Below are 25,868 nucleotides of genomic sequence, written 5' to 3'. Positions count from 1 at the left end.
AACTTTGTTTCTGCCCTTATATGTATGTAGAGAAACTCAAGAAAGTACAAGGGTTGTTCATCCATGAAAATGTAAACATTCTTAGTGGAAATGTTCATATGGCGATACTAATTTTCCACCTATAGCTCATTCAATCTGCTATTACTATGCCTGTACAATTATAATAAAATGCAAGGAAAAAATCAAGGTAATCTTTAAATAAACAATGGGCAAAATAAATATAAAAGAATGAAAGTTCTAAGTGCAAACACAACAAAGTTTAATTACAATATTTTCTAAAACTCACAAAGACATTGACAACAAGTAAATATGCTTGTGATACATTATTGCATTCATGGGGACACATTTATTTATTCATTCATTCACTGTTAATAAAATTTCTACAGGTGTTGTCCAGAGAAGTACCTGTCTTCGTATTTCCTTCCATTGTGTATGTTTTTGATAATATGCAAATTCTGTACAATTTTCACATTTCTTTAAAAAAAATTGTAATTGAAAATGGTACACAAAAGAGAAATGTGTAACGCAAGGGTAGACATTAATAGGTGGATTGATTGATTGCTTTTGTTTATTTTACTTCACTTTTCTGCCACTTTTGGCTAATCACGAAGATGAGTGATGATGTAATGAAATTGATGAAGGGACACTCACAAAGAACAATCACGCCCAGGCTGGGATTTGAACTCAGGATCCCTTGCATCATAGTGTGCTGTGCTAACCACTCTGACATAGAGGTCAGCACATTAATGAGTGAAAATATTCATACACAACATATTTTTCAGTGCATATAAGCATTCTGCATCATCTTTCAATTCCTCATAAAAATGACTAACAATAATTATTTACAAATGAATGATGGCAACTAGCCATTCATGTCAACTAGAAACAATATACATTACCCTTACCATCAAAACAAAACAACATTAGCAAATATCCATCCCAGTTTTATATAATGTACTCCATTTCTAGCCTTCAGTCTATTGGAATAATATCCAAAGTACTAATACAATAACTTCCTATGCTGGTTTACATTTATAGCTAACATGCCAGCCACAACTTTACAGCATAGCTGTTACAAAAATTACAATCCGTAAGGATTTTACTTCACACTACATGAAAATACTTATTTGGTAAATTATACCAACAATTTGCTTGTTTCCTGTATGTATGTCTCTCTTCTTTTGTCCACAATTTCTAAAAATTTGTCTACTCTCTCCTTTCCCGCTTCACTTACTTCTCGGCTTGGTGCACTGGATTGCTTTGCAGCCTGCAAAAAAGGACCATTACTAATGTATAATTGCAACATAGAGCATTAGGAGTGTACAGGTCAGAGCATTTTACCATCTTCAACTTAACCTTTACCTCCTCCATCCAAGCTGACCTCCATGATGGAGTGGTTAACACAGCACGCTGCAACATCAGGGGTCCCTGGTCCAAACCCATCTGGGCATTGGCGTTCTTTGCGATTGTCCCTTAATGAATGCCATATCATCATCACTTATCCACATCTTTACAATTAGCCAAAAGTGGCAGAAAAGCAAAGTAAAATAAACCAAATGAATCAAACCTTTCATACAAAATCTCAAGATGTCGAAGTTGTCACCAATCACAACACCAAACTTAACAATTGATTTGTCAAAATCACAGCATGGAGCCAAGATCATGGTGTGGTGTGGAATTGGAAAGCAGTGTGAATTCTTATTCATACCTGAACATGCTCGATGACAATGTCATACTCATCACATTAAATGATACTTACTGGCACGTACATTTAATTTTTGATGAAAATGCAAAATGTGGAATAACACATTGTAATGTTAATTTTTCATGTTTATGAAAGGTGTGAGGTTCATTTTGCTACAATGTTTTGTCACAAAATTATGCGAAATGAACAGAAAAATGCAAAATAAACTCTTAAAACGAAATTTAGGGTTTATTTACCGAAGCGACACCTTCTGAGGTCTGAATTATTCTGAGTTATGAAAATCATAGAAAATTGATTAATTCTGCTGTAAATATTAGAGAAACAAAAACTGACTCCTTTACACAGGAATAAACTTAATACTCTGATGATAAACATGTAAATATGCTATGAGAAGTGAAATGTTAATTTTGTGTAATAAGTACAGTGTTTACATCAAATTTAAGTTTTTATTCCTTATTTTAACACCGAAATGCCATTTTATATACTGCTTTTGATTCCAAAATATGCCCAGTTTTTGTCCCAAAATCTTGATATTTTCTTCACCATAATATGTGGCTGTAATGATACTAAATCCCCAATGTACTTGCAACAATAGTGTTTCCAATAGTGCACCACAGAAATGGCAGCCTTAATGCTTATGAGTGGATATATGAACTCAGGGTGGCCACTCTAGTACCACCATAAAATTCAAGTATAATTCTTGGTTTTTGAAGGTGAACTTTCCAAAAATTCAAGGCTACAAACAGATGTTTCCTCTAATTCAACCTTACATATTACTACGCTCACCCCCCGACACACACACACATACATTAACAACACAAAGGGTCTGTGCTATTCCAATGTGTTCAATAATTCTAATTCAATTCAGTATACATATATATTTTAAGGTGTGAAATTTACTTTTACCATTTTGCATACTCAGACTAGAAATACATTTACAAACACAAGCCATAAATGTTACAGGATATAGCAATCTACAAAATTTATTAACACCCACATGAATTTTACTTTCTGTTTCACTGGTCCATATTTTTATCATACTAACAAGCTTCTTAGGTATTCCAAACTCGACTAATATATTATATAATTTATCTGTTTTGACCGAATCATATGCTTTTTTGAAATCAATGAATAGCTGATGCACATTTTGATTATATTCCCACTTTTTTTCAAGTGTCTGTCTGATGTGAAAAATCTGATCTGTAGTTGATCTGTTACGTTTAAATCCACATTGATAAATGAAGTACACACAGCACAACCTTTAGTTCCAGAACCTAACTTGACTGAAGTTAAAGATGCTATTAAAAGGCTAAAGAATAACAAAGCACCTGGCATTGATTTAATACCAGCTGAGTTAATTAAATATGGTGGAAATTCATTAATATGTCAAATTCATAAATTAATTTGTTTAATATGGAATAAAGAAGAAATCCCTCAACAGTGGAAAGAATCCATAATTGTTCTTGTGTTTAAAAAAGGTGATAAAATGAACTGCAATAATTACCGTGGAATTTCTCTACTCTCAACAACATACAAAATATTGTCTAACATTATTTTAACAAGACTAATCCCATATGGTAATGAAATTATAGGTGATTATAAATGTGGATTTAAATGTAACAGATCAACTACAGATCAGATTTTTCACATTAGACAGACACTTGAAAAAAAGTGGGAATATAATCAACATGTCCATCAGCTATTCATTGATTTCAAAAAAGCATATGATTCGGTCAAGAGATAAATTATATAATATATTAGTAGAGTTTGGAATACCTAAGAAGCTTGTTAGTATGATAAAAATATGCACCAGTGAAATGGAAAGTAAAATTCGTGTGGGTATTAATATCTCTGACAAATTTACAATTCATGAGGGGTTAAAACAAGGAGGTGCATTATCTCCATTGCTCTTTAATTTTGCCTTAGAATATGCTGTTAGGAAGGTAAAAGAAACTAAAGAAAGACTAAAATTAAATGGTGTGACTCAGTTGTTAGCATATGCAGATGATGTAGACTTACTGGGGGATGATGTGAATACAATTAAGAATAATGCTACAATATTTTTCAAAACTGCTAAAGAGATAGGTTTGGAAGTTAACAAAGAGAAAACTAAATACAGTCAACTCTCAATTCTACGACCTTTCACAGTTCCCAGGAAAAGGGTCGTTATTTCGAAGGGGTCGTTATTGGAATTTGCACCAATTTTCAGCTTAAAGGGAGCTCAAACGGACACAAAGATGCCTAGGAGATGGTAACACCATTTATCCTGGTAGTTATACAACCTGTTATGCACAGGATGCGTGTTGTGAGAAGGAAAATAGAACATGAAAAAGTTTTCACAAACGAGAATTTAAAATAATGTTACTTTGTTTCAATTGCGCACAGTCGTTGCTTTTCCAGGAAATTCTTACAATTCTAGTTCATGAGAAACCCGTTTGCACTGAGACCAATGGAAAGGAAAACAATCTCTCGCTTATTGCAAGCGAAACTCGAAGAATCTTGACACCAGTGAGACTGGTGCCAGCAAAAGTCGGGAGATAATCGGCCAGAATGAATGTTGGATTTTATACGGGTTTACTGGAGCATTGTCTGTTACAAGATTAACTGGTAAGATTATATATCTCGGGAGAAACAACACAACCTTTCTAGGTACCAGACAAAAAAAAAAAAATAAAGGCAGGGCTATAATTTTCGTTCTGGTTCGGCTGTGTAAAATACATCGTAAAAAAAAGTCACTTTTCTTTGCTTCAACCAACTTCATTCACCCTCCTTCCCCATTCAAGGGAGCAGTCCAAACTTCTTCCTTGACTTGCATTGTAATCCAGCGTGAAAAAGGAAATGCGCAACTTGCGATCTGTTTTCACCCAATGCGCCCCGTCATTAAACAGCGTGGCAGTCGATAATCATTCGGGTTTGGAATTGAATTTCACTTTAAACTGTTTATTTAGTCCCGATTAGCCCATCAGCATAAAATGAACTCAAAACAAGCTTTATGAAACTGCGCATTTTCACATATCAAAATGGTAGATCGTTATTTACTCCCACGTTAATCGACGATTTAATGTTGGATTTAGGAGTATTCTCGATGTCAAACACCCACTCCTCCAAACGTTTTCCCCTTTTTAATCGGTCTCGGCGACAATTCCTACATTGAACTCATTTTTTTTTCTCCACATGAATGGTTTTGAAGAAAAGCGGATGCAAATTAAATTTACAGATTTGCTTATCGGAAGCCGCAGAACATGAAGTTATTTTAACTCTTGTTTTCCTTTCTGGAGATCGAATTTCGTTATCGTCAAATCAAAACAGCTTTGCGAGATTCAAAACAATAACTTTTTCCTTCACGCTGGATGAGTCATCGCTGTTATCGGCAAGCAAGAGCTTTGCAGACACTAGACAAAACACTGGCGCCAGCTGCATCGTAAAAACAAGGAGACCGGCTGGAAGTTCGAGCAACAGGTGGCGGAAGAGAAAAATCCCAGCATTTTAAAGATAACGCGCAACTGTCGAAGACGGAACTTTTAACAGCAGTGTAAAGAAGAAAGAAATGACCCTTGCTTTACGTTTTACCATGCAACAGACAATAATACGGGCAATATTTCCTATGCAGACAACAGCATAAATTTTTTTTTAAAAAAACCTGAATTCTGCAATTATCAACATTGGCGTGCACACCAGTGGCGGAGAATGAGCTGGGGAAATGGAGTTGGGTCACTTTTTTTTACTTGTTCTATGGTTTTTGTTCGTTTCAAGAATATATCCAGAACTGGTTGCCCCATTTTAGACGTCAAAGGAAGAGGGGTGGGTCCTTTTCCACCCTCGCCTCTGTAATCAGCCCGCATCAGCAAGAAAATCGTGGCTGAAACAATCTGCATCGCACCCCCCCCCCCCCCCCCCAAGTTTGCTGACAGGAAAAGAGGGAGAAGTCAGTCAGCCAACGGAACACTTTTTTTGGCAGATATTACGACATTGACACAATTAGGAAAACGTATGAAGTGGGAAACGGGAGTTATGATGCACGTAAGATCGAAGTAAACTTTTGTGGAAACCTGGATGACAACGCATTAAGCGGGTTGACGATCTTTAGTTCACCTATGTGGTTTTGATTATCTCTAAAAGTTTCGCTTTTTTATTAAGTGTTGCAGGGAACAAAAAACACGTTTTGAATGAAAGCAGTTACTGGAAGTTGTCGTCTACAAGGCCGAGAGTTGCTCACTCACGGGAACCTGCTGAACTCTAGGTCAGAGCTGGACAGATGGGCCAGACTTCCAGACTTCCACGCATCTGTATTTTCGAACATTCCTGCAATCTTATCTCTCAAGGTGGTGTATTTATCGATGAAAGAGCTTGACCTGCCATACACATTGGCAAAGACTGCAAGTCCAGCAGTCATTTCAGGCTGCTCCCCTCTCCTCCGCGAGTTTTCAGCAGCTCTTAGGACAAGGAAACAAGTCAAGTCGATTTAAAATAACATCCAAGCACATTCGATCTTCTTTTCTCGCGTATCCAAGAGCAAGCCTGGCAAAACAAGCCTGGCGCGTTGGGTAGCGGCCCTCAGGTACGGGGTAACATTGGTGCACTTGAGGGAGGGGAGGGCAGAGGTCAAGTGCTATTGGATATCACTCAAGCATGGTGTGGTGGTGTCTATTTTTAGTTCAGACCCAATTGTGAGTGGTAGAGCGCTCGTAAAGGAAATGAGTGGAGGAAAAAACAACGCATTTTTCGGCCGATTTCCTTCAATTTTTCAACTTTTTTTCCAAATTTTTCTAATTTTTTCTAAATTTTTCACGGTTCCCGGGAAAAGGGTCGTTACTTCGAGAGGGTCGTTACTTCGAGAGGGTCGTAGAATCGAGAGTTGACTGTATATGCTTACATGCCGAAACAAGTGTTAGGTAATAATCAAAATCTAATTATTGATAACAACTCGTTTGAACCAGTTTCCAAATTCAAATACTTAGGAGTAATATTAACAAATGAAAATTATATTAAAGAGGAAATAAAAAGTAGGCTTAATTCAGGAAATGCATGTTACTTCTCTCTTCATAAACTTTTGTCTTCTCGTTTAATATCTAAAAAACTAAAAGTTAAAATATACAAAACCGTAATTTTGCATGTAGTATTATATGGATGTGAAACTTGGTCCCTTACATTGAAAGAGGAACATAAATTGAGAGTATTTGAAAATAAGATCCTTAGGAAAATCTTTGGTCCTAAAAGGGATGAGGAGACAGGTGAGTGGAGAAGGTTACATAATTTAGAACTACATAATTTGTAATCATGTCTAGATATTATTAGAAAAATTAAATCAAGAAGACTTAGGTAGGCAGGCCATGTGGCACGAATGGGGGAGGAAAGAGGAGTTTACAGGAATCTTGTTGGGAAACCTGATGGTAAGAGACCTGTAGGAAGGCCAAGACGAAGATGGAGGGACAACGTTGAGATGGACCTAAGGGAAATCGGTAGGGATGGAAAAGAGTATATAGATCTTGCTCAAGATAGGGAAAGATGGAAGGCCTGTGTTGCTGCAGCCATGAACCTTCGGGTTTAAGAAGGCTAGAGAGTTAGTTAGTTAGTTAGTTAGTTAGTTAGAATATTTTGTATTCTTTAGAAGTTTCCATATTCTCTCATCAATAGTTGATGATGGAAATGAAATTTCTTAAAAAATACGAAAAAATTGGAACTCCTTATGATACCCTGACAAGTCCTTCTTTTCCTACATTGGAAATTACAGTGGAACTTAGGTTTTACATTTTCCCACCTTATAATATATAATCTTCCTGTTCCCAATAAAGCAAATTTAATAAAAAATTTCCAGAATATACATTTTTGCATATTATAAGTTTTGTAGGCATACCAGGAAAGAACATATAATTAAAATTTTATTGGTTGTACTGCTGTTCTAAAGCTAAATTATGTGAAGTAAATGTGCATAATGACTCACCTGTATATCCTTGTAGCTCCTCTGATAATGGAAAACTGCACTTAGCAAGTGCCATATTGTAAATTCAGGCCACAAAACTTTTGTGAAATAGATGTATGTGTAAGAGATCTGCAGTTTTAAAAAGAAGAAATACAAAATAAACACAAGCTTAATAATTATTTCAAATTTTAAAATACCTCACAATATTATTACGTTGGGAAAGGTTGCTTTGTTTCAAGTATTGTCTGCTACTAAGTGTGAGAATAAAGTAATTTCCAGGATGAGAAAAGCAGGAAAATTGTCAAAAATTATCTATCTTGCATGAGATTTAAACTTACATTTTCTAGAAAAATAAGCTAACTCATTACCACTTTACTATAACCTTATAATCATGTTGTGATGGAATTGTCTTAAAAGTCAGTTACAAACTATGTATACTATACTAGGATAAATATTGTTTCTCACTGGTTTTTCACAAGCTACTTTGCTGAACTGGACTACGGTAGACGTAAGGCATCAGTTTTACAGGCATGCAATATGTTCCAGAATTGGCAACAGCATTTACTTTCTGGGCAAATAGTAAAAAGTTCTTATGACAAGTACCTGCCACAAAAGGAAGTCACTGAGCCTAACTTCCCCTGATGTCCGAATCAAGAGATCTGGATCTGGAGATTTATTTGTACATAAACAATTGTCTAAAAGACTTTCCGACACATCTTCTGGAAACAGAATCCTTTCTTCTATTCCATTTGAAATCTCCAGTACAGCCTGAGTTATTTCATCGTGTGCTGGAATTTGCGAGAAAAAAGTTTTGGATCAAATAGTGAACAATGCAGCAGATATGCTGGAATGAATTTGTAGCTTAAAAACAGAAATTATATTTGCCTGATCTATCTTTTCCCTGTTAAATTAATGTACTTGCATCTGACAAAGGCTTTCTGAGGATCAATAAGGAATCTTCGATATCAAGTGATGGAAGGATTTTTTCTCAGGATATCAACCAGGTGATTTCCGGAAAGCCTATCCAAAAATCACCTGGTTGATATCGAAAACCTCACCATCATTTGCCACCAGGAAAGCTTCAAGAATTATTTGATATCAATTGTTTCAAAAATAGATTACTTTCAATGTTCTTCTTGAAGGTTCGCATAACCACTTTTTGTACATGCAAAATAATATAACAGTTATTTTTAGTGTTTTTTATTCGATTTTATCTGCGGTGTTTCGTTCTGGTTTCTCAGAACTTTTTCAAGCTACACATACAACAACACAACCTCACATGGCTACACTTCCAGAATGAAACGTCACAGATAAAATCAAATAACCACTAAAAATAAGGTGTTTTTTTTTTAATTTGAATTAAAATTTTTGGGTGCATCAGCACTTAGGCTATTTTGCATCCATCACACTATACGGGGTCCAGCCCCTTATCATAACAAAAATAAAAGCGTGTCTGAACACCAAATTTTCCTTACCTTGGTTAAAAGCTGAGGCTAAAAAGGGCACTCAGCACAAATAAGGACAAAACACAGGACGACACAGAATTATACTGGCCATGGGGCCAGTCGCCAGAGCCTCGTTAGTCTGCAGTCCAGGGTGTACTACACGGAAGTGAGGTTGACTATTGGGTGCACTACATGGAAGGAGCACCCCTTACACCCCTAAAAATAACTGTGTTAGATTACTTTGCATGTAGATTAATTTCATTCCACAGTTCAGGACCAAGTGAGTTATCAATATTATCAGAGTTTTAATAATTCCTGAGACTGTATAGAAAATGACAATTTCTTAATAAAACATTTGAAATGTCTTAATTCAGTCAACATGCATGGATGTTCAGACTAAAACAAAATTCCTGAAAAGTTCAAGTACAATAACACAGGTCTACAAAACTGATATTCTTAAAAAGGTTTTCTTAATATTTCACATTGATTTCATAACTTATGGAATGGGAAGGGGACTGAATCTAAATTGGCCTCAGGTTTTCTTCAGCACATATAGTCAAAATTCCAATGCAATATAATAATTACCTGTATATGCAAATGCAACATTCAGAATTGCCCTGTTATTGTCTTTTGTCATCATCATTGCTTCTGCCATCAACTTCTGAATATCCTGTGGAAGTAGTTTCAAATTTCCTATTACCCGTATACAAACTCCATGTTCCATTAGCTTGTCTCTGAGGAGGAAAAAAACAACCATTAATATAACTATATATAAAATAAAAATATGCCAAAATAAAATAATAGCAACACAGCTTTCTTTTCCATCCGTCCAAATTCTCTCTCAAATGTGCATGGCTGCTATTATCTGATTCCTCCAGCCTAACAGAGGTACATCACAATCTCTTACTCTCCAATGAAGCTTGCATAGAATTGAATCATTTCATGTCACTCCACCAACTAAACAGCTTCAATGACATAACAAATTATAACGAACAAATGTAGATTTGGCATTACGTAACATTAATAGCGTAACAGTCACAAGGGGATCCGATAATCTTGTGCCAGAAGACATTCATCACCCAGGCTTATATATCGACATCTCCAAGACTAAATTTAAACCCGAGACTAAATTTAAACCTATCAGGAAAAAACACTTCAGACAGAATATAATTACAACTTTTAAGAATGTAGATTCTCTAAAAATGTATAATCTTATGAGAGCTGTAAATTGGGATGATCTGAAGAAATACAGTAATATTAATTCCGCTATTGATAAGTTCTATGAAATGGTGTATGACATATTTAATAATTGCGTACCCTCAACGAAAACTCAACAGGCCACCTTCATATTGGGATTTCTGTCAGCAGTCCTTCTTACCAATGAAGCAACCTTTGGTAGAGATGGCATCGTGAACCTACACAATCGTCATCTGTGGGCTACAGCCAATCGGGGAATGGTTGAATGACTCCAGAGTTCGCACAGCCACCGTGCGAGACATAAGTTTCATATGCTGGTATATATTTATACATTTTCATAAATATTTGGAAAATAAAGACTCATACTACACACAAGTGGCCGCGGTGGCTCAGTCGGTAACGCGTCTGACTACCATGCTCAAGGTCCCGGGTTCGATCCCCGGCCGGTTCAAATCCGGGAACTTTTCTAAGGTTGGAAGCGGCCCCGGCGCCCACCCAGCGTCGAATAACATGGGTACCTGGGGGAAACCCTGGGGGGTAAAGGCGGTCAGGGGCGTGATGCTGATCACATCACCCCCACTCACGACCGGATCAAGAAAGTGTGGGGCGTTACCCCCACACCCCCTATACGCCTTCATGGCGTGGTGCTATGCACAGGGGAGCACTTTACTTTTTTTTACTACACAAGGAACATTATTTATCTACTGTTTTCGCATTCTAACAGTGATTTGCTCTAACATGTTCCTTCTAAAAATGAGTACAGGTGTGACTGTCTAAAGATTCAATAAATATTTTTTTTAGTTCTAAAAACTTACTTCTCTTCAAGAAGCCTTTGAAACTTCTGTCTTGCTAGTTCTAACAACCCGTCTACTTCCTCTTGGCTCCTCTTGAAGTTTTCTATACTGAAAGCATAAACTGTTACTTCAGGAATGCCCAAGTCCAAACACCACTGCAGAGTTTCAGCAAGCTTATCAAATCTGAAAATGAAAATAATAATGATAACACAACACAGTAGAAAACAAGTAACAAAGGGAGTGGGAATAGACTTTTCACAAATATAGTTTCTGATTCTTCACTAAAAATAGTTGAAAAATGATAAGTTTACAGGTTGTATGGCTGTAATATTTTGGAGGAATGACATAAAACACACAAAATAAGCCACATGCATTGCATTACATGTTTATGCAACTTTATCAAAGTTAAGTTGTGTTTCATATGTGCAGATTAAGACGTTTCACTTTGTGGCTCCAATAATGCATCATTCCATCACAAACTACAAAACTTCCGAAATCAGAACTGGACTTTGCAATCACTTAATGCAACCACACCTAAGGTATGTTACTAGCCACCACCCTTGTTGTGCATTTTTCTTCACCAAACGCTGTGTTTAGGTGACAATTACATTCATCTACTTCAAAAGCTACAAATCTGTGTGAACAAGAGCACATTTGTGATATCAAAACATTTTGTAATAATCACACAATGGAAAGAACATTATAAAAATTGAACTTATCACAAAATGAATACTACGGTAATAAGGACAATTACAAGCAATTTTAAAGATATTAAAATAAAGTTTAGGCACTGAAAGTACACAGGGAAAAATGTATGTAGTCACTGAAAAATACCGGTATACCACCCTTGTAAGTGGTTAGCACAATGTGTTATGAATCTTGGTTATTTTTGTGTGGTCCATCTATTTTATCCATTCATTCATCCTCATCATCACAATTAATGCACAGAGATAGAAACAAATAAAATATCTATGAATTATTATTATTAACCTACTTAAGAAATCGGTCTAATTTTCTGCAGTTCGTATTGGAGGTGGTGTGCAAGAGCTGCAAAATGAACACAGTATGAAAGAAAAAAGCAACAAAACTGTGAAAAATAGAGATGTGACAGGTTGTCAAAAGGCGGATCAATATATGCCAATATGGGCATGTTGGAGAATTTATAAAAATGTTAATAATTTTAGCAATCCAATATCTCTATAAAGAGATGTATTTATTACAAAATTATGTCATATTGGTGTTATTTTTAAGAGTAACAAGTCATAATTCATATGCCATTGTTTTGTACAGTAAATATCTAAATGTGTAGTTACTTTTTCAAAGCAAACCAATTGCAATGGAACATCTGCAATTTTATATCAGATCGGTATAATATCAGTTATCAGTATTGGTAAATTTCATATCAGAATATTAACAGTACCAGCATAAAATTCATGAATATTTCTTTCATCCTACAGGTATTTAATAACAGATACGAGGGATAGTCGGGAAAAAAGGTTCCCATATGTGTATTTCCAGAAAGCGTGGAGATTTTGGGTTGCTAATATATTGTGCTTATATGGGCATCATCGTTCTTTTGTTGCCTGATGTGCAACTTTTTCCTCACAGAGGGGACCAGCGTACTGCTGTTTTGAAGACAGGAAGAGTTGAGAAGTACATGCCAGGCCGGCATGGAGAACAGAGGTGTGTTGCAATCTTTGACAAAGGATGAAGTGTGAGCTGTTGTTCGCTACGAATGGTTGGGACTTCCGATACATCATGTGATGGGCAAATAAATGAAACAATAACAATTTTCTCTATTTTTCTCAACACTGAACCGAAGTCTCTTCATTGGTAAACAGGAACCGCAGTTTTAAAAACAGGTTTCCTTTAAACTTGTGAAGCGTTACAACAAATACCTGAATGTCCCTGGGGACTATGTTATAAAACAGTGTAATGATGCCTCTTTCTGCTTATGTCATGTTCTTTCTCCAGAATAAAACTCTCTACAGATGGCAGATTATGGAAACATATTTTCTGACAATCCCTCGTAGTACTGAGTGGAACCTATAGTTTTACCCAGCAGATTACACAATTTAATCAATGAAAGTTTGCAAGCATGTTATAAGCAAAAAATTAACTCAAATAATAACAAATGAAGAATTACATGAAGCTGCTAATCAATGCGTAATTAGAGTACCAGCAAATATGCAGGAATCCAGAGAGAAGATGGTTCTAGATTTGAACCATATGGAAACCACAAAACATTGGACAAGATGAAGAGGTCAGCAGTCTACAGAATAAGGTAGAGAAATTTTACACAAGCCGGGTGGTCCTAAAGGTGTAACAGGATTCAAGTCACATGAGTGAAATAACTACTAAAATATTATTGAATGACACTCACCCTTTGCTATGGCCATCAATTTTCTTTACATTATTTCTGCTGGCATAGCGTCTATTTCCATCCATTATAAAAGCAACATGCTTGGGAATATGACCTGCTTTTATTACATTTACTAAGAACTTCTGCACCCAATTTAATGTACTTGATCGTATCCATGACATGGTTTACCTAGAAGCAGACACAGAAGCTGTATTATTCTTTATTCTTACATATTAATCTTATTACACATAATGGAATACCTCATTTGACCAGAAATACTTCAAAACATGGAAAGAACAACCTTCCTGAAGAGACAACAGGGGGAAAAAAAGGGTTTTTCAATAAAAATGGTACAAAAGTAAAGTTAACTTATTTTTAAGTGAAAAGAGATACAAAATCAATTCTGGTGGGAAAGAAGAAAGGAAGGTTGTAAATTTACCTGGGCAATTACAAATGTTGGATATGAGCACCCAGGGTAACACGGCAGATGTCAAAACGATAATCCATTTCTTGCCAACATATCCTCGGTTATCAGCTCCACTGCATGAGAGATGCGCGGCTTTAAACTATCCAGGTCCTGTGGTAATGGTGGAACGTACACAGTGTCTTTTCTTGAATTTCGCACGAAAGTGTGTCTGAACGGTAACAACTGCCCCTGTTCGTGCAAATTCCATTACGCAATATGCTTGCTTTACCTTCGTTGTTGCCATTTTAGCTATTAACAATAAGTAGCGCCTCTAGCGGATTTTACGCAACTACAACCACAGGCTATAAATTTACAACCTTCCTCCTTCTTTCCCACCAGAATTGCTTTTCACTTAAAAATAAATTAACTTTACTTTTGTACCATTCTTTTTGAATAACGCTGTATATAAAAAGATCAAGAACAAACATGCGATATTTGGTCATAAAAAGTGCGTAATTACTGATATACACCAAGCACAAATACTTTCTGAAGAGAGTTTTGGAATAATGTAATGCACTTTTCTTTGCATCACAATACTTTCATTACCTAGATGAGAAAAATATGTACACGATAAATGATAATGTGATGGTTACAGTGACCAAAAACATATGCTCTACAGAAAAAGGATGCACACTCACAACATGAAAACACACATTGGAGAGACAGGCAAAAATATTATTTAGAATTGAACTGGTCTGATTTGAAAAGAAAGAGAAAAAAAAAGTAACATTTTCAAAGATTTCATCTGAAAATAAAAATGTTCCCCAATTTAATTACAGAAGAAGTTCTAAGGAACATGCGTAGGGTAGCGGGAATGAAATCACTGGAGAGAACATAATTGCCCAACATTGTTGAACATATTTCTAACGTCTATTTGGAACACATTGTAAAATTCATTTAACCTTTCTCAAAAATGCTATTCTTCTTGTTGAAAAATACAACTACACATCATCCATGGACATACTGGAGATCTGTACCTCTCCATTTTGTATTTCAATACTGGAGATCTGTACCTCTCCATTTTGTATTTCATAGTTTTATTTTAAATTGTAAAATCTCTCTCATTCACACACACACACAATTCCTAACTTCTGATATTTATGTTTGCTCAGTGGTCAATTATATCATTCCATATTGACATTCCATAACAAAGTTGTTTTGCAAAATTTTACAACAGCCTTGTAATGTATGTCCCAAACAGCACAATATGGAAAGGAGTCAATCCACACTAAATGATCCAGCACTAGTTGGCTGACTATTTTTTAAGAATTTTAATTTTTTGTTGTTCTAACCCAGTGAAAAGGTAGATCAAAACAGGCATTGTTTCCTTTTTATTTGACTTTGTTTAAAAATGGTGGCCATTTTTGTTTATGTCTTCTAGCATTTTTGGACTTTGCAGTCAGTTACGATAAATTGAGATCTCAGTTAAAATAATAGAAAACTGTGACAATAAACATTGTCTTCATTAAATTTCAAACTATACTTTATATCCTGTACCTTTTTTACCATCTCTAATGTAATTGGCTGAAATTTAGAGCCAAAACTGATATTTACCTTTGAACAAAAATCAAAAGTTAAAGATTAGTTTTTAGCAGGGAAGTAGCGTAATATCAAAGCTAAATTTTTACAAAATATACATTAAAAATTTGGCAGTAAATCGTTATGCTCTATTACTAGTTTCAGTTTAATTATAGCTCTTCAAAAATGCTCTTTTTTTGCCCCAATATCATGTGTTCATTGTATTTGATACAGCAGTCTGTACCAAATACAACAGTACATGAATGGGCATTCGGAGAGATAAAAAAGTGCATGCATAGGCAAGTGTTACCAAATTCTTGACTATTTCATGACATTTTCTTTGCTTTTCTTAAGGGGGAGAGGGACAATTTTCCTTAGGTCTTTCTTGCTGGGCCAGGTGCCAATCACTGTTGCCAACTTTGCTCTTTTGCAGCCAGATCTAGCTCTTTCGTGCACTCGTTTGGTTGTGAACTGTGGCACCCACCCTCTGCCCCACTATGATGCCACCACTGGCTCCAGCCCATAAAGACCAACTTTTACCATGAGTGTACATTTTGCACGTGACGTGATATTCATATATAGGCTGCATCACCCTACCTCCCCAGCTATTTTTATATATTATGAAGATGACAATAATGTTATCCGGGAATCCTTTATTTTCGATTTCATATGAGCATCATTGGATTATTGAGATGAGTGATGCCGCCAAATCTAGGTGGTGAAAACTAAGAATAAATTGCCATCACTTTAAAGCTAACGGTGATAGCAGCGCCCCAACCCCTCTGACACCTAAAATTACCCTAGGAGGCACTTTATGTAGCCTTCGTTAATCCAGCTCCTTGAAAGTCATCTTTAGCTCTATTAATGGTGAAATTCAGCTCATTTATGCACATCAGGTTTGGCAACACTGCCAGGATGGTCATAGGCAGCAAGAAGAAATGCATTAGGTTTATGGCACCATTATTTTATTCATTCTCACGGAAATATCAAACATCCAATGAAGTAGAAAAGTACATGGACGGAAAAAGACACATTGAACTATGCCATAGTAGATGGAAAAGTCGAAACTCCCAGTTGATTAGCCGTAACTTGAAGATGAAGTTGATTTCCCATAACAAATACATGGGATTCTGTAAATACTTATTAATCATATTTTTCAAACATCGTGTCTAGCTTACTAATCAACTTGAAAAACAGTTTCCACTTGCAACATGGAGAGAAATTCATACTCTCTTGCATACTAAACCCTTTTTTAAATAGAAATGCCCAATCCGACTACATTGAAATAAATGCACAACTGGTGCTTAATTTTTCCTCTTCGCCTTAACTGGAAAATTAGTAAATGAGAAAAATATTTGTTTAATGAAAAACCCCTACCAAAAGGTCAGTTAAGATGAAAAGTGAAGCAACATTTCACAAGAGAATTAAGACTTGCTTTATCTATTAATGCACCCCAGACTGCATTTGCCAGACTAGCGAGCTCTGGAATCTGGATTCACAGTCAGTATAATTTTATGTGAAGCTCGTGTTGTTGTCCCTATATATTTGTGATTGTCCCTTCACCCATTTTATCTTACCACCATTCATCCATATCTTCACGATTACCCATAGGGGCAGAAAATTGAAGTAAAATAAACTTAAATCAATCAGTCATTGTGATAGCAAAAATTCTTGACCACAAGCATAATTTCTTGAATTTGTATTGACTTCTTGATTACTTTCTCTTGACTGGTAGATACTCTGATACAATAATTATTTAGGAATTAAACAATCGGCACTTGGGTCACAGTGATTTCTTTGACACATAAGAAAAGCCAATTGTACATATAGCCATAGATGTAGTTTGGTACAGGCTAGAGGTAAGGGGGGGGGGGGGGGGGCAAGCAGATCTTAGCCCCCAAACACACGAGACATATACACAAAATAAAATTAAGAGGAACTGCACAGAAAATTAGAAAATTCATTATTCTTGTGTTGTGTCAGTCGCACTTAAGGAAAGAATTTAAAATTATGATTGACGCAGAATACTACAGAAGGTAGGTTCATGGTGCGATTTGTCGGGATAGGGCAGATTTTCACACTCCCTCTGTTTTGAACCATTCCTTTTATGGGAAACACATGTTCCGGACAAGGTTTTAAACAAAATATATCACTGTTATTTCTCTTGATATTCCACCTTGGAGTGTATGGTAAACAACAGTCACATTTAAATATTAGCGGCGTCCAGTATTAATATAAATTGAATATTCCAGCAATTAATTCCAACAATTGTGTTCTTCCGAACATTAAAAAGAGAAGCTGCCGTTGTTTGATTGAGTTTGTTTTAAGTCCACTTTATGTAGAGAAAGGTTGATCAGAACAGGACCTACAGTTTAAAGTGGGACCAAACCACTATGTGCACCACTGAGTATCAAACCAGGGACCCTATGGTTAACTGTCATCGTAGAGACTTGAATAGAATAGCAGTTTTGGTGGGGAAAAGGCATCAGAACAAACTAGTGAAGTTGGTTCCTGTGCATGAGTATTGCATACGGGACATGTAAAGCTGTATGCCTGAAATCATGTGAATGTAAATGTATTATGATCGTGAAGAAGCAATTTAATCGCAAGTCATTGTTCTATTAAATGGTGATCACTACAGTTCATTAGTGAAATCGCTCCTTTATCGCTTTGTGGGATAACTTTCAGAAATTCTGCAAAAAATTTGAAATTGAATTAGACATGCCAATGATATAATAAAAAAAAGTGAGAAGACCCATCCTGATTTAACAACTGTTGGAGCAACAGACTATCTCAAGAGATGGTGTTAGAGCAATTGTGTAGGTCTATTACAGACATTTAGATCACTTGGAAAAGTGACTTTAGGAAGAAAGCTTACGCATTTCTTGTGTTGTAGGGCATTTCATGAAATTTAATTACGATAGTTCAATACCATATTTCGCCGCATAATAGTCACAGATTTTATGTCAATATTTCTTTGCAAAAAAGAAAGATGTAACCATTACATGAATTTTTTTTTTTTATTGTATGATATTACGGGTACCTAAAATCATATAGTACTAAACTGTCTCTGGTACAAGATTAGGATGCACGAATACTTGTAAATATATGTTAAAATTAAATTTAGTCTTGAAACTATAGACTTGAGAAAATTGACTAGTATTCTGAAGTACGGACTTACAAAATTTAGTCTTCTGTGACTGTAAATCTACACCACTCCATCATAGGTTTTGTAACCAGACACACCGATGCGACAATTACCAAATGCACTATAAAAGGTTATAAACCAATTTTTGGACTGAAAAAACAGGGTGCGACGATTATGCGGTGAAATGCGGTACTTTACATCACAAGTGGTTCTCAGTTTGACTGAAATTATGAGAGTGCAAAGTTTCGTTGTATAGAAATTAAGGAAATTTAAATTCTTACTATTTCATTATCGGTAACGGTATCAATTGTTTTATGATTGTTTTCAAATTCTCCTAGCAGGAAGATTAATGTACAATTTTGGAAATCATTGTCACACAAAATTTGAACCTTCCTTAAAATAATTAGCACTGTTTGGACTTCGAAAAAAAAAAGTTAAATATGTTAAAAAAAATAACTTAAAAATAACCTTACGTAAGCATGCACGCTTCCCATGGACAATGTATTTTCCGTTAAAAAGCAACAGTAAGTATAATATACTAGTGGGGATAAATGTAGAAGTACATTGGAACCTTAGTAGAATGCTTTTGGGAACTTCATTTTTTTAATGCTAAGAGAACCAAACCTGACCTGCCTAACCTAAGTATTAAAGTATATATTGAACAAAATCTTAAGTAATCGCTTAAACTCTGCAGTATGTTAACAGAAGTAAATCGAAATCAAACCATGTTAAAACTGCATTCATAGCATGATGAAACCACAATAAAACAAAAGGAACTTCGGCCGTTATTTAACCCAAAGAAGAAATGTGTTATTTAATAAATTTGCAACCGTCTATACTAGTGTTTTTATACCTTCATTAAAAGTTTAGTATCCCCGAAACATCTGCAATTCCTTTATTTTCTTCCTTTTCACATTGGTACTTACGTATTCTGCATTCCTAAGGATTCTTGAAGGTGCCATTTCATTTTTTTCACGCAAATAATCTCAATTTTTGACATATCGAGTAATTCTTCTTTGTTCGTTTTCGCTTGCATTACACGCAATATGGCGGAGAAATCTTGCCTAGCGTTGTCCATGATCAGTGGTTATGCAGTGTTGCAACCTTCTTCATTAAAAAATACCTACTTTTGTGTTACAGATTTTGTATTTTTTTTCCAGGTTCAAAAACCTTACGAACCATGCACATATAGCCCCACGAACCATGCACGTAGCCCCACAAACCATTCATAAATAGCCCCACGAGCCATTCACGGGTAGCCCCACAAACCAATTCATAAATAGCCCCATAAACCATGCACAGCAAGGTTAGGTTAGGCAAACAGTTAAAATTGCCATCTTCAAAATTGTAGTGTTCTTGGAAAACAACGGTGTGGTTGGAAACACTGGCCAGGGGTTACATCATCGAACGCATGCAACATTTGATTCACGTAGTGGAAGGACATAGAGGAAACAGCTTTTGTGCATTGGAGAGACATTAATCTTCAAAAATACATGATTTACCTGCGAAATAAATTAAGCTATGGGAAAAAAACACTTTGGTATTAATTTACTATTCCACAAACAGATTTCTTCATTTTTACACAAGAAACTACGTATGGTAATAAGTTCCTGTAGCATTGTCTAACATTTGGAAGGTGTTTTCTGTCATGTGGGAATGTATCATAGCAGAAATTCATTACTTTTGTTGAAAAGTAATTCTCCGACGCACAATAGCCTTTGGTGCATACACCTCCGTAGATTATCGCACGTCGTGCTTGTGTTTTGTCGATTACACGGTTTCCAACCACGCCATTGTTTTCCGAAAAGATGACGTGTCGTGGATGCGTGGTGAAATTCATACCAGGTGTGAAAGATCCACTGGATTTTGTAATTGGGTATTTGAAAAATGGGTAGCCCCACAAACCACTGACGGATAGCCCCCAAAACCATTCACACATAGCCCCACAAACCATTTCCGTCATGGTTAGGTTAGGTTAGGCAAGCAGTTAAAATTTTGTTCGTATCATAATGCGAAGAACCTTAAAAAAATTTTCCCCTAGAGTATTTTTTTGGTTATGAAGGTTGGAAACACTGCATCGACAAAACACAAGCATGACGCGCGATGATCTACGAAGGTGTATGCGCCATGCTGTATGCGTATGCTTAAGCAAACGAAACAACGCAAATAAAGAAGTACTTGTAATGTGAAAAATTGAAATTACTTTCATCAAAAAAACGTGAATACACCTTCAAGAATGTTCCGCGAAGCAGATAGGTAAGTACGAATGTTAAAAGTGACGAAACGAAGAAGTTACATGTATTTGTGGAACAGTAAATTTTTACCAACACTTCCACGACCTTTCAAAAGTGTACGGAAAGTCAGTTCGGTAAGTACTTTCTCCTGTAAAATTGAAGAAATACGTTTCGGGCATATTAAAATTTTACCATGCCTTCCACAGAAGTGACACTCGACATCAACACAATTCCATTTGTTTCGGTTGGTTGGTTGATTTGGTGTTTTCTACTTTATGCACTGTAAGGCTAATCGGGACTGGGCCTACAGTTTAAAGTGGGATTCGAACCACTATGTGGCTCCACTGGGTATCGAACTCCATTTGTTTTGGATAAGATGTGGGATTACCTGTCTCCCAAAAAGAATGCCTGCGATGATCTTCGTCATGAATAAAAGAACGAATATTGTTAGCCCCACCCCCCAGTGAACGAACGAAACTCCAGCTATGCATATTATCTTTTCATGAGTATGTAAGGTTAGTGTTGTTTTTTGTTCCTCTGTGTGTAGGATTATACTGACGATAATGTTCTCGGAGAACTGTATAGTTCCTAGTATAATACGATGTGTGAAAAATCATGAATATATTCATTCTAAAACCAAATATTCACATACCACTTGCACTTAATGTACCATAGAATATATATTAAAAAATCTTAATAGATTAAAAGTTAACAAAGTATCAAAACATAAAATTACCGCAAGTATGGAGTATTTTCCGAAATGTTACTATTCCTCAGACTTCAAAAATTGTTTCACACTTTCGTCACAAGATGTAATCTCATATTGGTGTCGTCATCAACAAGTCGCAACTACCTTTTCCCCTTGTTCTGTTCACGTGTCCTATCACTCATAATATCACAAATACTTTTGCATTCGTCGCAATTTTCATATTCAAAGCTAAGACAGGTAACATGTGATATACCACATATACGAAATGCCGAGAAGAGCTCATGCGAGCATAAAACCAAAAATGATAGATGAAAACGTTTTATTACAAATTTGCACCCCTCGCTTTCTTAATGAGCACTTCTACATGAGAATCAAAACCAACATTACATTCAGTGGCGACTCGTCCTGTAAAACTGGAGCTTCGGGAAACTCAGGAGCAGTGTTGCCACAATCTGTAAGCACAATTTCCCTTTCGAAGGGGTAAAATTTCCCTTTTTCGCCCATTTTTTCCCTTCATCTAAAGAATTATTATTATTATTATTATTATTAATAATAATAATTAAATATTATCGTTGACCCATGTTCGTATGTATGTATGTATAAAATGTTAATCAATTTAACTTTTAAATGCTACGACGCAAGGGATACCGGGTTCGAATCCCGGCCTGGGCATGGCTGTTTGTGAGTGTCCATTCATAAATTTCATCATATCATTACTCATCCCCATCTTTGCAATTACCCAAAAGTGACAGAAAAGCGAAGTAAACAATAAAATCAATATCTTTTAAATGTTTTTTTGGAAGATTTAGGTTTTATTTCTAAACCAAGCTAAATTTTTTGTTTTGAGATGAAAGCTAAAACTATGTTATAGTTGGCAACTGAAGATTTTCATCAGTAAAAAGCAAACCACACAAACAGAGATTGGATTAGGGAGGCCAATGCCCCTTGTCTTCATCACACCATCAGAAGAAAATTAAAAATATTCTACACAAAATGCTGTTCTAGTAAGGCGCACATATGAAGAGTTTGTGTGGAAAATCACATTTTTGCCTCCCCATAAAAATGTTAAGTTCGGCGCATGGATATACGCGTTTTATTAAAAAAAGATATATATAGTACATACCTGAGCAAATGTTTTATTCTGGTAAATTTCACATATTAGGTGGAAACTTCTAAAACACAGCAAGTTTTTTATTAAAATGTAATCCATTGTTGGTCACTTCTTGCCACTCTGCACGGAATTTTTAAACTTGTTTCCGCGGTGTTTTTTTCATCTTCCGATAATTCTCCACGACGTTTTCTAATTATTCTGGAGTTGCAGATAGTTTCCTTTGCTTCCCTTGTTCTCCCGTCGTCCAAGACGGGCACAGCCTTCCACCAAACACTCGCACTCGCACACGAATAACCCAGTATCCAATGAAGACTGAAGTAAAGATAGGTTTGCGACAAAGATAGCTTTATGGTTTGCACGTGTAGTGTTTGAGGCAAAATTCAGGGAACCGGGAAAAGCTTAAATAAACAATAGCCTCGGACTCCCACTCCCATAAGGGTGAATGGCCAAAGACCTCCGGCCCCAAACGGTAGCCAGATGTGGGTCAACCCAAATTCCACCCTTCCTCTCAGAACGAAGTATACGACAAAATAAAAAAAAATATAAGTTCGCATTTTCAAAACTGGAATCTGTTATAATGTTTAATATAATTAATGTTTAGTCTGTCTTAAAATTTCCCTGAAAATTCGCTATTTTTCATCGAATTTCCCTTTTCCCTTTTCACTTAAAATTAGTTCCAAATTTCCCTTCAAAAAGGGAAATTTCCCTTCATGTGGCAACACTGCTCAGGAGCGAGCGAAAGAAAATAAGTCTGCGCAAGAGGCAGTGTTGCCAACAGTACGAGAGAAAAACGGGCTAAATCGCACCCAAAATGGAGCTAAAATTCACATCCAAGGGGCTAGATTTACAAAGGTGCGGCTGCGTACTGAAAAAAAATCTGGTTCTTAATTCTTGGGTGTTTTTTGGTGCAAAATTTCTGAAACCGAAGCACGCACGAACTAGTCTCTGGTCGAGCATCACTGTTACGAACGATTCGTCGATTCCGCACCGCATTTCTGTGAACTTTCAACGACCAGATGCAATGCAACTGAACAAAGATTGGCATTTCCTGGAATCGGCGTTATCCGTAATTCGCCTCGGGCTGCACAGCATGCCAAAACAAGGGGATGTGAGAATGTGCACTTGCTACCTGCTCCCCAGGAAGGGTCGCATGACGAGCTTGCAGGTGCAGAGGAGGGTCGGTTATGTGAATTCTTCCTTGCGTGTTGCAATGGTTCTTATTAAGCTGAAAATATGAGTTTACTTTACTGAAAATACCAAAAAACATTTCATTACTGAAAGGGCTAGATTTGTAGCAAGATTTCTCTCTGTAGGGCTAAAAAGCCCCTTGGGGCTTTTGCTGAATTTTGGGGCTGAGTACGTACTCAAAAGGGCCAGTTCTGGCCCCAAAAGAGCCAAGTTGGCAACACTGGCAAGAGGGGCTCCACCTATGAAGGCAGCGTGGAGGCAGCAGCGGCGCCAGGAGGATTAATCATGTAAAGTCGAAGCGCCCATTCAGCGGGCGATGGAACCGCCATTAAGGCAGTGACCCTACGAAGGAACTCGTGGTCAATCAATCAATTAGGCCTACTGCTTGGGCAACAAGCAGCGACGTTAAAAATCCCCTCCCCAAGGGGAAACAGGATTTTGTCAAAATAACTGTTCTGCGCTGTGAATGGACACCGGTTCTAACGGTGCTGAAAGGGGTGCGATCTTGATTGATTGTTTTGGCTGCCACTTTTGGCACTGCCGTCAGTCCCCTTGACATTACTAAAATGTACTTGCACTTGACATCAGTCCCAAAACTATTTTGTATAATTTGTTTGCAGTGAAGAGTGAAAATGTAACTAACTAACTAACTCTCTAGCCTTCTTAAACCCAAAGGTTCATGGCTACAGCAACACAGGCCTTCCATCTGTCCCTATCTTGAGCAAGATCTATATACTCTTTTCCATCCCTATCGATTTCCTTTAGGTCCATCTCAACATTGTCCCTCCATCTTCGTCTTTGCCTTCCTACAGGTCTCTTACCATCGGGTTTCCCAACAAGAATCTCGTAAACTCCTCTTTCCTCTCCCATTCGTGCCACATGGCTTGCCCACCTAAGTCTTCTTGATTTAATTATTCTAATAATATCTGGACATGAATACAAATTATGTAGTTATAAATTATGTAGCCTTCTCCACTCACCTGTCTCCTCATCCCTTTTAGGTCCAAATATTTCCCTAAGGATCTTATTTTCAAATACTCTCAACTTATATTCCTCTTTCAATGTAAGGGACCAAGTTTCACACCCATATAATACTACAGGCAAAATTACTGTTTTGTATATTTTAACTTTTAGTTTCTTAGATATTAAACGAGAAGATAAAAGTTTATGAAGAGAGAAGTAACATGCATTTCCTGAATTAAGCCTACTTTTTATTTCCTCTTTAATATAATTTTCATTTGTTAATATTACTCCTAAGTATTTGAATTTGGAAACTGGTTCAAACGAGTTGTTATCAATAATTAGATTTTGATTATTACCTAACACTTGGTTTCAGCCTGTAAGCATATATTTAGTTTTCTCTTTGTTAACTTCCAAACCTATCTCTTTAGCAGTTTTGAAAAATATTTTAGCATTATTCTTAATTGTATTCACATCATCCCCCAGTAAGTCTACATCATCTGCATATGCTAACAACTGAGTCACACCATTTAATTTTAGTCCTTCGTTAGTTTCTTTTACCTTCCTAACAGCATATTCTAAGGCAAAATTAAAGAGCAATGGAGATAATGCATCTCCTTGTTTTAACCCATCATGAATTGTAAATTTGTCAGACATATTAATACCCACACGAATTTTACTTTCTGTTTCACTGGTGCATACTTTTATCATACTAACAAGCTTCTTAGGTATTCCAAACTCTACTAATATATTATATAATTTATCTCTTTTGACCGAATCATATGCTTTTTTTGAAATCAATGAATAGCTGATTGACATTTTGATTATATTCCCATTTTTTTCAAGTGTCTGTCTGATGTGAAAAATTTGATCTGTAGTTGATCTGTTACGTTTAAATCCACATTGATAATCACCTATAATTGCATTAGCATATGGGGTTAGTCTTGTTAAAATAATGTTAGACAATATTTTGTATGTTGTTGAAAGTAGAGAAATTCCACGGTAATTATTGCTCTTCATTTTATCACCTTTTTTAAACACAGGAACAATTATGGATTCTTTCCACTGTTGGGGGATTTCTTCTTTATTCCATATTAAACAAATTAATTTA

At 36.2% G+C, this 25,868-nt stretch overlaps 1 protein-coding gene across 1 annotated transcript; it reads right to left on the bottom strand.

Moving 5' to 3' along the window:
* Positions 1-242: 242 nt before the first annotated feature.
* Dhdds (Dehydrodolichyl diphosphate synthase subunit) lies at positions 243-21,861 on the bottom strand. The gene is made up of 7 exons (XM_083123762.1): positions 21,526-21,861; positions 13,445-13,612; positions 11,083-11,244; positions 9,656-9,804; positions 8,229-8,413; positions 7,647-7,754; positions 243-1,267 (listed from the first exon to the last, which is right to left on the bottom strand). The coding sequence occupies exons 2-7, from the start codon at positions 13,603-13,605 to the stop codon at positions 1,136-1,138; spliced, it is 897 nt and encodes a 298-aa protein (XP_082979888.1). The 5' UTR covers positions 13,606-13,612; positions 21,526-21,861; the 3' UTR covers positions 243-1,135.
* Between the last annotated feature and the right edge of the window lie 4,007 nt (positions 21,862-25,868).

Source organism: Lepisma saccharinum, chromosome 6 (genome assembly GCF_977018435.1).
Source record: "Lepisma saccharinum chromosome 6, izLepSacc3.1, whole genome shotgun sequence".
Classification (NCBI taxonomy): Eukaryota; Metazoa; Arthropoda; class Insecta; order Zygentoma; family Lepismatidae; genus Lepisma; species Lepisma saccharinum.
Note: the sequence above shows the minus strand (reverse complement) of the source record. Positions and strands in the feature narration are given on the sequence as shown.

Bases quoted from the DNA above. Each gene is read 5' to 3' on its own strand.
- Dhdds (XM_083123762.1), bottom strand. From the start codon at position 13,605: ATGTCATGGATACGATCAAGTACATTAAATTGGGTGCAGAAGTTCTTA. The intron at 9,805-11,082 runs GTAAGTTTTTAG...TTTCCTCCTCAG, and splicing joins CAAAGGCTTCTTGAAGAGAA to AGACAAGCTAATGGAACATG. The intron at 8,414-9,655 runs GTAATTATTATA...CGCAAATTCCAG, and splicing joins TGTTGCATTTGCATATACAG to CACACGATGAAATAACTCAG.